The sequence below is a fragment of the Labeo rohita genome, chromosome 16 (assembly GCF_022985175.1).
Source record: "Labeo rohita strain BAU-BD-2019 chromosome 16, IGBB_LRoh.1.0, whole genome shotgun sequence".
Taxonomy (NCBI): domain Eukaryota; kingdom Metazoa; phylum Chordata; class Actinopteri; order Cypriniformes; family Cyprinidae; genus Labeo; species Labeo rohita.
Genome location: NC_066884.1, coordinates 3547159 through 3561527, shown reverse-complemented (window position 1 = coordinate 3561527; position 14369 = coordinate 3547159). Strand labels below are relative to the sequence as shown.

Here is a 14369-nt window from a genome sequence, read left to right as displayed (position 1 = left end):
AGATTTAATAATAATAATAATAATAATACATTATTTCTCTCTTTGCAAGTGATATATTTATCTTGATTTGATTATTAGCTGTTGTGGACTTGAGCTGAAGGACTATAAAAGGGGTGAAACAATAAAAGCTATATATCAAAAAACATCTTAAAAGTAGCACAAATGGTAAAATGTTTCCAAGACAATTTTAGTTTGCCACCCATATAACACAAAAAAAGGTTGAAATGTGCTTGTTTCAATAAAAATCAGTGCCTACAACATAAAGGTGTCTGTAGTTGAAGAAACAGGCAGATATGAATTAGTTATGAAGCGTTTTCAGACAGCTGCACCCATGTTGGCAGGCCCTGATTTTTTTATTTTTTTTTGCCTAGTGTGGAAAGACTGTTGTTTGATCTGGAGTCGTTTTCAATACTTGAGTCTTGAAGGCAGGAAATGTTTGGCATATCCTGCTGCGCTGCTCACTGGGATCATGTTTTAACACGCGAACAAACAGGAAGGAGGTATCTAGCTCTGTGATCGTCAGTGCATGACACCCAAAATATCACATTAGCTACCTGTTTATTTAAGTGTTATCCAAACGCCGCGTGTTCTGGATGTGTTTGCCGAGCCGCCGCGCAGGTGTTTATTTAACATACGGTGGTGTATATCCCCATACCAGCTATCATATCATCTTAAAGTTCAAGTGTGTCTTTTTTTTTTTTTTTTTAAATGCAACTATATAAAATCTTAATGAAAACATAATAATTTGCTAATAACAAAATTAGCATGTGAAACATCATGAAGGTGGTTGTTGTTGTGCCAAGTTTACTGTCCTGCTCAAGTTTAAACATTAACCTAAACAGCTTCTTGTCTTTGAAAGCTTAAGATTGATTGATTTGTTTGTTTATTTACTTACCATTTTCTATTTATTTAGCATTTTTCTATTTATCAGGTAGTTTACTTTTATTTATTTAGCATTTTTATTTATCATTAATATTTCTGTATTTATTCACTTATTTTACTTATTTATTTAAAATTTTAATTTATTTTAAAATATTAAATATATTGTTTATTCTTTTATTCATTCATAATATTACGTGATTGTTTTTTATTTACTTATCATTAATATTTGTTTATTTATTCATCCATAATATTGTGACTCTTTATTCATTATTTATTTATTTATTTATCTATCTTTTATATTTATTTATGAATTAGTTTGTTTTATTTATCATTGTTTTTATTCATTTTATTTATTTATCCTTCATATTTATTTGTTTTTTTTTATTTATCATTTTTATTTATCATTATATTTGTTTATTCGTTCATTTTATCTATTTATCTTTCATAATTATTTACTTATTCATTAATTTCTTTTTTCATGTTAATATTATTTATTTATTCATAATATTTCTTTAATTATTTTTGTAACGTTTGTAATGTTGTGCTAGGTTTAGTGTCTCAGGTTTGAAGCATTCACAGTTTTAATTTACTTGCGTTTAATTATTTGATTCATTTTTTATTATTATTATTTTAATTTCACATTTACTACTTCATTTTTTTACTTATTTATTCATCATTTATTTAATTTTATTAATTTAATTTCATTTATTTATCAGTAATATTTGTTCATTTATTTTATTTATCATTGACATTTCTTTATTCATTAATTTATTTTATTCATTTATTTGTTTATTTATATATGTGTATATATATTATGTGTTAATGTTATTTATGTTTTCATTTTTCTTATTTATCATTAATATTTATATATTTTATTTATTATTCACATTTACTTATTCATTTTTATTTATTTATTTATTTATAATTTATTTTTATTTATGTATTAATGAATTTATTTATCAGTAATATTTATATTTATTTTATTTATCATTCACATTTTTTAATTCATTTATTTTAGTTATTTATCATTAATTTATTATTTATGTATTGATTTATTCGTTTGTTTATTTATTATTTATTTATTTATCAGTAATATTTATATATTTATTTTATTTATCAATCATTCACATTTTTTATTAATGCATTTATTTTAGTTATTTATCATTAATTAATTAATTAATTATTTATTTATTAATGAAGATTATAATGTTATTGTGCTTGGTTTACTGCCTCTCAGGTTTAAAGCATTCACCTCTCTATGAAAGGCTCAAAAAGGTATTTTTCTTGTGTCAAAGCAGAAGGACGATGAATTCACTTCACTTTCATAATGCAAGTGTCTGTTTTAAATATCAGAGCTGCCAACGATACCATATTCTTACATTGAAAGCATTTTAATTCAGGGAGAATTAGAGACCGTTTGCTCCGCGGCTTTGTGCGTTTTATGCTTCAGAAGTAGTATCACTCATGCACAGTGTGCAAAGCCTGTTTATTATTATAATTATCCGTGATGCATTATTTATAAACGGCCTAAGGCGAGCATACGAGCCGACTGTTCGGCCGCCTTCGGGGGGATTTGATTTCGATATGTAGCATAACTCTTCAATTCTCGAAGTTTAATATTGACCCCCTGGCATTTCTAATAGATTTGCGTGAAAATCAGATTACGTGAACAATCGAAGCACTAAAAAGGGTCTATCATGGTACTTTTGTGCAACCGAATTCGGCAGCCAGGCAGAATAAACACTTTGAACTGACATGGAAAATTCTATTGTGTCATGTTGTAATAGGATATTCACTTGGGCCCTGATCGAGCAAATATTTCCCTCTTAAGCGCTCGTTTCGGAACTAATTGCTTGCATATTTGTACGGGAGATGAGCTATTGGACGGTGTCATTAAGAGAAGCCGTATCATCAGAGAAAGCACAGACAGGCTCGTCTCAGCTGCCGCAGCCGTAATTGGTAGCGGGGTATTTCACGGTCAGAGGAAGAGAAGATTGCTTCATTAAGTTCCTGTTCTGATAACCACCGCAGCACTGCATAATAGACCATATTAACTGAATGAATACACAATTACAGAAGAGGGCTGCGCAGAAATGCTGAACCCAGGCAGATAGTGTCTCTTTGGATAGAGATGCTGATTATATAAACGATTTAAAGCAAATGTTCATTGACAAAAAGAAAATGTGATCATGTACTTACACTCATTTTGCTCCAAATCAGTTTGACTTCCTTTCTTCTGGGAAAGGAAGTCGATCTGTACGTGTAGTGCACTGTATTTCAAAGGCTTGTGTGAGGAATGGTGTAGAAATGCACCAAGTATTTGGCTGTTAACTGTTTCTGTCTACATTTTCGGTATGTTTTAGAAAACAGACCTAACATATGTAAAGAAATTGCATTTCCTGACCCTGGTATGGCAAAGTAAATAAAGTAAGTAAAATAAACCAAATAAAGCAAAATAAATCAATCAAGTAAAAGCTATCAATAAAAATCAAGTAATACTGAATACTAAAATATATCAGTCAATAAATTTAATTTTATATAAATATAAAATCAATCAATCAATCAATCAATAAAGTACAATCAGTCAATAAAGAAAAAATCAATAAATAAAATAATTTAATCAATAGATAAATAAAACTAAATCAATATATAATGTGAAATAAAGTTAGTAATATAAATCAATAAATCAAGTAAAATAAATCAATCAAGAAATAAATACATCAAAATAAATCAATAATAAAAACCAATATATAAAGTGAAATACATAAAGTAAAATAAATCAATAAATCTATAAATAAACAAAGTAAAATCAAAGTAAAATAAATAAAATCTACAAATAAAGTAAAACAACTATATATCAAGTAAAATAAATCAATACATTTATAAATAAACTAAGTAAAATAAATCAATCAATAAAGTAAAGTAAAGTAAATCAATAAATCTATATATAAAGTAAAATAAATAAATCAATCAATAAATACAGCAAAATAAATCCATAAATCAATAAGTAAAGAAATCAATAATTAAATCAATATATGTGACATAAACCAATAAATACATGAAAAATGTAAAAATCAATAAAGCAAGTAAAATAATCATCAATATATAAAGCGAAATAAATCAATGAATGGGGTCAAATAAATCTATAAATAAAGTAAACATAAATCAATCAATAAATAAATCAGTAATTAAATCAATACATAAAGTGACATAAGTCAGTAAATACATTAAAATAAATTAATAAATCAATAAATCAATTAATAAATCAGTATATAAAGCGAAAGTAAATCAAAGTAAAATAAATCAATAAATCTATAAATAAACAAAGTAAAATAAACCAATCAATATATAAAGTGGCATAAATTGATAAATACAGTAAAATAAACCCATTAATCAATAAATAAATTGGACAAAATGGAAATGGACATTGCAACTTTGACTAGATCGGATAACAGAAACTTTGTAACATTCATAACACGTATTTGTGTTTGTATTTTCCAAGATACTTTTATTGTATACTAGCTGATTTAAAAAATAATGAAAAACTACAAAAATGGCACTTTTGATCCCAAACACTATTGGTTTTCATGTCTTATTATGTTTTTCAAACTTCACTTATGTCAGTGGTGCCGTGAGACTGGAGAACTACAGCAGCGGATATGATTTACAGTGAAAAATGCACATTTCGGTCTGTTCCTCACACAGTGCTGTCAAATGAATGCAGAAGAATTGAAATAAAGCAAACATTTTTTTTAACCCATTGACTTTCATTATATGGGTGACTAGGTCTGCATGTTTGTAATGGCATGAGGCTGAGTAAATTAAATCATTTTTTAACAGTCTCTCAGGTGTGCACTAAACTGCACTGTCCATCTTTATTGACTAGCATTAACGAGGGTCGTATTTAATAACGTTTTCATCTACTAAATTTATCATTGATTAAACATGTCAGAGCTGTTACGTTAAAATTTGCTGGTTTTAGAGTTGATTATGTCTGTGCCTGCAGCTTCTGTTTAATTCCGCTCTGACCTTCTGGCTAAATGTGTGTTTGCTAATTAGTTTTGCACATTGACAGATCGCGCAACCTTGCCTGCAGCCCACACATTAATAATCACACATTGTTTCACATTGCATTGCATTTTCTTTTTGCAGTAATTAGATGCTCAGTAAGGCAGGGGTACAAACGCAAATAGAGAGACCATATGTTGTTTGTTGTCACAAACTATTTAACTTTAGGATATGGAGTTTCCTTTCAAACCTGGTAGGCAGTTTTTGTCATTTCTCTCATCAACTGTGCTTTGCGAGTTAGATTTGATGCAAACGTTTGGCTAAATGTTTAGTATGTGCAGTTGTAAGAACTGTAAGTCAATCCCTCAGTAATTTTCATCCATGTACAAAAAAAAAGAGAGATTAAAAGCCTTAATTGATATAAAGTGTTTACTTGAATTTTCCAATTTGAATCTTTAAGAATCTTTAAGAATCAAAAGAATTCAAACTGATTTCTATTTGGACATGAGTCACGTTTCTGTGTCGTGGTTGATTATAATCTTTTTTTAAAAAGCACAACATTATCACAGATCAAATTACATAATTGCACCATTATAAAATTATGTTGTTTGTTTTCTTGTCTTTTAAAGGGAAATAATCTTGATTTTTATATATACAAATATTTCCAAAGACGTCTGTGAATGTTTTGAATGATTTATGCAATGAATCATTGATTCAGAGTTTGGAAATTATTCATTAAAACATGCAGTTTTTTTTTTGTTTGTTTGTTTGTTTGTTTTGTTTTGTTTTTTAAATCAAAGAATATATATTTTAAAATGTAGATATGTATTTAAAATAATAAATAAATAAATACAACTTTTTAAAATCTTTTTTTCTCATAGAAGTCTTTTTGTCATTTTTATATGTATAAAATTTATATATAGACTGAGGGAGAGAGAGTGAAATTTATGCAAAGAATTGTTGATTCGGAGTTTGGAATTGATTGATTTAAAACGCTGTTTGATTTTATTTTTCTAAATAAAAAAATATATTTAAAATAAATTAATTAAAAAAGTATTTTTAAAATGCATATTTTTTTTCTTTCTTTTTTCCATTTCCATTTTAATTTTTTTTTTAATGGTTAAATTAAAAATAGATGAATAAAAAAGTATTTCTAATTAATTAAAATCAAGACATTTTTTACAATTTGACTTCAGTTTTTTAAAAGTTTAACAGAAATTAAATTTAAGGCCCTATGAAGTTTATTAATTAAATGTATTAATTGTTTTTACCAAATTCTCTGTTTTCCATTGATTTTTCTCTTAATTTGAATGGTTTCATTCATTTTTAATACTCTCAAGTATCTTTAATTAATTTAATTTTATTATAAAATTAATTTATTATTATTATATTTATTTCTTTTTTTTTTCAGAAATACTGTTGTGTATTTGTTTTTCTAGTAATTAAATTCTGGTAAATATTCTTTAAAATAATGTTTTAATAATAATTTTAGTAGTAGTAGTGGTGGTGGTTGTATCATTACATTGAGTCATTTATTTCTGTCACAGTTTCTATAAGTTAAACAACTTTTATTTTGACTGGTTACTTTGAACACCTTTAAGTTTCTGTTCGTATATGATATGGTGATAGTTCTTCTCAAAAAAAAAAAAAAAAAAGTTAAATGCTCATGAAGTGACTCTTAGAGCAGTTCAAGAGACTGATTTATCTGATCATGTACTCAATATTTACAGACACTAGTCCATATCATGTTTTGATTTAAGTGTACTGATCTACTTTTGATTTATTCACCTGTGACTTTCTACGTTGTACAGTAAATTCCATTTTAATGACTGGATTCCACAATTCCGTTCGCAATTTTGTGCATTGAGTAAATTATACATATATAGAATAATTTATGCAATGAATCACTGATTCAGAATTTGGAGTTGATTAACTGAAACATGCAAAACTGATTAATTGAAGTGAATCAACTGTAAAGTTGTTTTGCAGGTTTAGTCTAATGACCCAGGAAAACTGTTTGGGTATAGTTCACTCCAAAATTGTCATAATTTACTGTTGTTTGGACCCATTTCCTGTTGCAAAATATCTTATTTTCTTTCTTCTAAGAGGTTTGGAAAGTGGATGAGTAAATGATGACAGGATTTGCATTTTTGGCTGAAGTCTCCCCTTAATTGTTTAATAATAAGTGTATTACAGTCATTGTGATAAAACCATCTGAAATACATGGCCCAGCCCTTTATTGGACCACAGCGCAGAGCGCCTGTACTTGTTGAGTGTGTTTTCACGTTGATCAGATGGGTGTCTGATTCGTGCGAGTAACACTAGACCATTTGCCGTGAGCCGGAACATCAAACTTTGAAGAGCTTTTAGTCGACTGCTTGTACAGTTAGTCATTGGGAGATGTGAGATGCGGCTGCAGGAGTAAGTAGGTTGTGGTTTGGTGTTTTTCTCTCTCCGTGTGGGGGATGAGCATTTGTTTGGGAAAAGAGCAGCGATGGTCTGTTGGCTCAGGCGGATGTGAGATCTCAGCAGAATCGTTTTGGCAGTGGATGCGATTGGCACGGTTACTGAGTCGCTTGTCAGCGATGGCAATTCTCTTGTTTGTCAGGTGTGATTTTGAGATGGTTTGTGCAAGAATGAATGCTCATCAGCTGTCACCCCTGGGTGCTTAGTATTTTAGCTGTATGTGTGTATGTATGTATGTCTGTGTGTGTGTCTGTATGTGTGTTTATTTGTGTGTGTATATCCCATGCAATATATTTCAATTACATACTTAACAAAGTCACAGAAAAGGAGCAGCAGCAAATGTCCAAAATGTAAAACTCATGTTGGTCCGGTGCGTAGATCCAAAAAAACACTGAGCAATCAAACAATTAAGCTCCGCACATGGTCATATACCAGGCTTATACCTCTTAAAAAAAATCTTTATTAAATGCTGCATCAGAGGTCTTAAAAATATGTGCAAAAAGTGCAATAAATGAGCAAAGGTGCCAAACGTTTTCGAGACAAAGCTCTTCCTCAGTGCCACATGAATTGGCGCACACCTGCACCACATTAAATCCGTATTACCATGGACATCATAATATGTGCGCAGGCGCAAAACACACCACATATATATCCAATGTAATAAAAGTTTTTCCTTATACATATATTAATAGTAAATATCCTTAATACTCAGTATCAAAAAATACAAAGATAAATAAATGCATCCAGTCGTACACATAGATATAATCTTATTAATATTTATGTAATTTTTAAAAAAACAATTCAAAATCAATTCTTCATTCATACCGAGAGGATATAAGGATCCTAAATCAATAATCCATTTGCACTTTTTTTGTAAAAGACAGCATTCCACGTCACCACCCGTTTGAGACTGTGATATATTTTCTATTACCGTAAAGTCCAAGTCTGATATAGAACGTGAGGCTTCGTTAAAGTGACGAGCTACCGGAGACTTTACATCCTTTCTCATATGTTCAATAATACGCGTTCTGACTGATCAACTTGTTTTTCCCACATACTGTTTGTTACACCCACAAGTCAACAAATAAATTACATTAGTGGATGAACAAGTAAACTTAAAACTGTCTAATGCAGTACTTACGATCTGTAATAATCTGAAATAATCAATTACTTGCAGGTAAAAATATACTTTAAATATTTTTATATACTTAATTAATTAATTAGTTAATTTTCAACATTTACATTTTTTTCTACACATACAATATACATATATTAATCAGTTATTTTTCATTACTGGTAAAAAATTGTATATTATATTTTAAACATAATATTTTATAGTTTGAGCTATATATTTTTTAAATCTATTGATTTTTATATTTTGTGTGTGTGTGTGTGTATATTTATATTTATTATATAAGAATCTAACTTTTTAACAACACCGTGAGCAGTGCGTTATGCTTTTATAATGTTAATGACTCTATTAAATGTAAGTGCATTTCCCACCAGGCCACTGGGACTTTCTAAAGCACTGTAGTCATGACACATCAGCTGTTATTTCTGTCTCTGAGTCGACCATTAATCATTTGCAATTGTGCATTTAGCAGATAGTTAATTTGTTAGTCAGCTTAAACTGTTAATATATTCCTATTCGTGCAGCAGGGTTTGCATCACATAGTTATTTTTGCATGTTTTTGTTTTATTTTTTCAGATAAGCACTCAGGATTCAAGGTTTTGAAGTGAAGTGCTAAACCTGTGTGTGTGTGTGTGTGTGTGTGTGTGTTTTTTCCCAAGTCTAATGAGTTTCAATAGGAAGCTGAAAGCTCAATAACAAGGTCGGTTAACTGCGGTGTTTAAACTCATTCGCCGCGGCCAGCGGTAGTGATGGGGGGTTGGTTGTTGCCGAGCAACAGTCAGCATTGGCATGTACCCAGAGGTCTTTGCCCGTCGGATCCGAACAGGGGTTTTGCCCACTGGCACCTGCTGTCAGTTAAGTGTCACGACATTGAAAGGAAATGGGCATTTACAGGAAATGACCCACTCGCTAGAAAAACCACAAACCACCGGTTCAAGCATGCTTCAGCATGTGTGTAATTCAGACATATTAGTGTGTTATTATTGTTCATGTGTTAGCGATTTAAACAAACCCTTAAACCAAAGTATGAAACTTATCTGCGCACTACTTGGTCTGTTTGAGATTTTTACCCATTTAGCAACTGCAGCCGACGCCGCTTTCTGATTTATGGCTTATGAATGGCACCACTAGAGATGTCTTTCAATTTTTCACACTGTAATCAGAACGTATTATTTCTGTTTCTTTTTTCCTTTGTGAATCTTTGATTACAGCTGATGTTATTGTTGCCCCGGGCCAAATGAAAATGTTGAATGTAATTCCTGACCACTTCAGATTTGAAATTAAATTCATTTTTTCCTAATATCATTCCTAAATATAATTTCAACCTCACATCTCTCACATTATTATGTGCTAGAAGAATTTCAGACGTTTTTTAAGCATCTCCTCCCTTTATTGTAACCAGAATTCACTGGAAGAGCGGGTATGTGTAATTAGTGGTGTGTGCCAAGGCAAGCGTCAGCGTTGTTATTATTACTCATACTTCAGTTAGTGATTTGTTCAGATTTAACTAGTTATTAAACTTAATTGTGTGCGTCATTCTTCAGCATTTGGGCTCTAGACATGAATGATTCCTAAAATCATTGTTGAGGAACGGTGTGCTATTAAGGATCAGATGCGTCATTTTCACCTGAAGGACATTAAAACGGATGAAAAACATCCATGAACGTAAGACCTGAGTGATCAGAAGATTATAGAGACTTAATAGGACTAGGGCTGCTTAATTATGCATAATCATGTGTATTTGAGTCAATATTGAAATCACAATTATTTATCACAATTACTCATTGACTGACTTCATAGCAACCATACAGAAACAATCTAGCAACCTCCCAGAACACCCTTGCCCATAGCAACACCTTGGGAACCACCGAGAACACCCTAGCAATCACACAGAAACAACTTGGCAACCCTCAAAACATCGTAGCCCATAGCAACACCTTGGGAACCACCCAGAACACCCTAGCAACCGCACAGAAACAACTTGGCAACCCTCAAAACACCCTAGCCCATAGCAACACCTTGGGAACCACCCAGAACACCCTAGCAACCACACAGAAATGCCTAAGGAACTACACTGAACAACCTGGCAACCCCCAGAACAACGTAGCCCATAGCAACACCCTGGAAACCACGCAGAACACCCTAGCAACCACCCAGAAACAACTTGGCAACTCTCAGAACACCCTAGCCCATAGCAACACCCTGAAAACCACGCAGAACACCCTAGCAACCAACCAAAAACAACTTGGCAACCCCCCAAAACACCCTAGCACATAGCAACACCCTGGGAACCACCCAGAACACCCAAGCAACCACACAGAAATGCCTTAAGGAACTACACTGAACAACTTGGCAACTCTCAGAACACCCTAGCCCATAGCAACACCCTGAAAACCACACAGGACACCCTAGCAACCACACAGAAACAACTTGCCAACCCCTAGAACAACCTAACCCATAGCAACACCCTGAAAACCACACAGAACACCCTAGCAACTGCACAGAATCAACTTGGCAACCACCGGAACACCCTAGCAACCAATAGTAACACTTTTGGTAACCACACCGCAGTAACCACATTGAAACACCTTAGCAACACCCTGGAAACCACCAAGAACACCCTGGAAACCATCCAGAACACCCCTGCAACCACATGGCAACCATTTGCATTTTTTTTGAAAATGTAAAAATGTAGTTTACAATTAATCTTTCAATATAATTCCACAGTTTATGATCTTTTGCTGTACAGGTCATGAATATAGATTGGGAATTGTAAGGAAATTCAGGTGAACAAGAGTTCCAGCCCCAGTCATGAATGTACATGCATTCACTCTTGCCATTCGTTTATGTGCACAAACGAATAAGCATTATGAGAAAAAGAGCCGCGAGACAGAGTGTCTATTCAAGTGTCTGCTGCTGTTAAACAGAGCACAGATCTAAGGCATGTTTACTATTATGGGCTGGATCTGCTCCCAGTCTGTTTGTTTGGCACAGACACGGCAGTCGAACGAGTCGTAAATCTTCAATATGACACTTATCACAAGGGAATCCGGCAGATGTGGCGGCCCTTTGACAAATGAGCTCAAAAATGTGCTCAAAAGGCCTCTGTTTTGCTTTCTTCACCAGCTTTGGCTCAGCCACCAGCAGCGTTTCAGCAGATCCGAGCGTGAATTTACACTTATTTTATGTATTATTAACATCACAGTCAGAGGAATAGTCAAGTGTTTTAATAAACGAGACATTGTTTCTTAGATTTCTAAGTGCTTCTTAGTGATCTTTATCACATTAAAATGGCATGTTTGAAGTATCTAGATTATCTTTAAAAGGGTCGTTCGTCATTTTGAGCCAATCTGACCAGTACAAGCAATATATTTTAAAGCAGCCTGTTAAGCCTGGTAAATTATCTCTACTTGGTTGTGACCTCTACAGCATTTTATTATTTGTTTTTCTCTTAAATGCACTTCTAATGCATGCTATCTTGAGGTAGTTGGCAAGATCTAAGACTATTAGCTTCCATAAATGGTCAGTGGAGAGACAGACCATCTGGTTTTCCATGATTTGTCCCCATTAGCATGAGGCCAGTGCTGATGTGTCTGCAATGTCTTGTTCTTTCTTGGTGTTTGACTCATGAATAAATGTGTTCTTGGTGTTTGACTCATGAATAAATGATGATTTATTTTCCTGGAATGGCCGGTCAGCCCCTGTTTAACTTCTAAAATCTCTTCTCTTTGTTCCATCAACAGTGCCGGTCCCAAAGGAGACAACATCTATGAATGGAGGTCAACTATTTTAGGACCACCGGGCTCTGTGTATGAAGGAGGGGTCTTTTTCCTTGACATTGCATTTACACCTGACTACCCATTTAAACCACCCAAGGTAGGAAAAGAAATACGAATATGCATTGAAATTAGAGAATGACTGATATGGGTTTTCATTGATGTATATAAAGAGCAGGTCTGCCTGATGCCAAATGCACATTTTATGTTTTTACACTGTAACAGGTCAGGGTATTTTCATTTGTGTTTGAGGACTTGAGTTACATTCAACACTAGAGTTTAAGGTTATGGAGTTAACTTATTTTCCTATCCTTCAGTGTTTCATTTCTTATCTTGATAAACTATGCACTCTCTGTTATGTGAGTGTTGAATGTTACCAAACTTTTATTTTGAACGGGTTTGAATGTTATTTATAGATATACTGACCTGTGGTTCTAGCGCCTAATTTGCTTCTTTTCTAATAATAACTCGTTTGAAAGCATTTGGAAATTTACTAGAGATGCACCAATCGAGTGGCCAGGGACTGGAATTAGCCGTTCTTCCGCATTATCAGCCTGGACCGGTGATCGGTCCGTTTTGACATCACACTTACGGCAACTAAAGCCGCTTTTCCGCTATCGGGTTGAACCGTTCTCTTTGCTTAACCGTTCCATTCCGTGCCGATCCGGGCCAGCCAGCAAGGATATGGTTTCATTTTCCACTATGGTGCTGATAAAACAGAACTCTTTGGAATGTAAACATATATATATATATATATTTATTTCTGCTACTTTTACATAGGTTAAGTGTTTACTATTTTGCCCCTTTTTATATAGGTTAAGTGTTACAACGTTTTGAGCACATTGAGTAAATATTGTGTAAATCTGCTGACGCTCTGGAGTTCACATTCTATTATTACAAACAACATTATTTATTATGCTATCTACACTAATACTAATAAGTATACTAATAAGTATATCATGGTCAAAATCTCATCTATTGTATAAAGTAACAAGTTTAATTTCACCAGAATATCTTGATTTATATAGCCTATATGACGCCTTATATGACGCACTTGCACGGGACTGTGGGAAATCGATAGCAGCGAAGGATACATCTATGCTGCATTCAAAATTCGATCAAAAGAAGGTACCTCCGGAACCAGGAGGTGAAGAAGAATTGCTCCGAAGCCAGCAGTTTAGAGCTTTTGGACGAAGCCACAAATGCGCACAAATGCCATTTTAAAATGAAAACAATCCTCGTCTACACTGGCGTTTTCACCGCGTTTCAGAAACGATCTGTCTACACTACACAACCGAAAACGCATGTCAAATGACCATTCATGCAGGTACAACTATAGATATGTATAGGTAGATGCTCTATAATTTAGATGGACGCGTCTACGTGCTAAATGGGGCATCTACCTATACATATCTATGGGTACGACAATGAGCATGACGTTATTATTCACACGGTCTGCAAGATACGCAAAGCACAGCCACGCCATCAGTTTCAAAAGTCTCCGTTTTGGTCCGTTTACACTGAAACGCAACCCCAGACTTTTCAAACTAAAACAGGGGCTGCAGCATTTTCAAAAGTGTCTATTTTCGAGGGCCGAAAATGCTGGAGTATTGTAAACGACAGGTGTAATCATAGCAAAAGTTATGCGTTTTAATATGAAAACGCACTAGTGTAAACACAGCCTCAGATTCTGAACCTGAAATGGAATTTAAAACCTCAATTCAGATCTGAACAGTGCATGAACCTTCTTCACAGGCCATCCTGTTTTCTGTCAGTGACTTAAGGGCCATTTTATTCTGTCTCTCTATCATCCCAGCCCCCCTCAGCAGCGCGGTTCCCCAGGGGCCGTGCGTCTCTGTCGTTGTCCTTTAACGCCCCTTCCAATCTGTCTCTAAACCCCCTGTAAAGCAGGATGTTCATTTAGAGATGGTCACATTATGTCCTATATTCATTTGTTCTCCAAGCTTTTGTGGGTTTGTAGGTAGACAGGATAGAGGAAGTCGTTCTGGTGGCAATTAAACTGTCATGATTCTCAAGGCCAGGAATGTCAAGGTCCATTAAAGGTTCGCCCTGAAAGCCTCGGGCTCTTGCACAGATGTCTCGCA

At 33.4% G+C, this 14369-nt stretch overlaps 2 protein-coding genes across 2 annotated transcripts in view; one reads left to right on the top strand and one right to left on the bottom strand.

Moving 5' to 3' along the window:
* znf385d (zinc finger protein 385D) overlaps positions 1-14369 on the bottom strand; it is a 238940-nt gene that overhangs the window by 191123 nt on the left and 33448 nt on the right. The gene's annotated exons all lie outside the window — the stretch shown is intronic.
* Positions 1-14369, top strand: part of ube2e2 (ubiquitin-conjugating enzyme E2E 2) — a 33596-nt gene that overhangs the window by 16404 nt on the left and 2823 nt on the right. The window contains exon 4 of the mRNA XM_051132066.1: positions 12232-12364. Coding sequence (XP_050988023.1) covers positions 12232-12364 — 133 coding nt within the window. The remainder of the gene's footprint in view (positions 1-12231; positions 12365-14369) is intronic.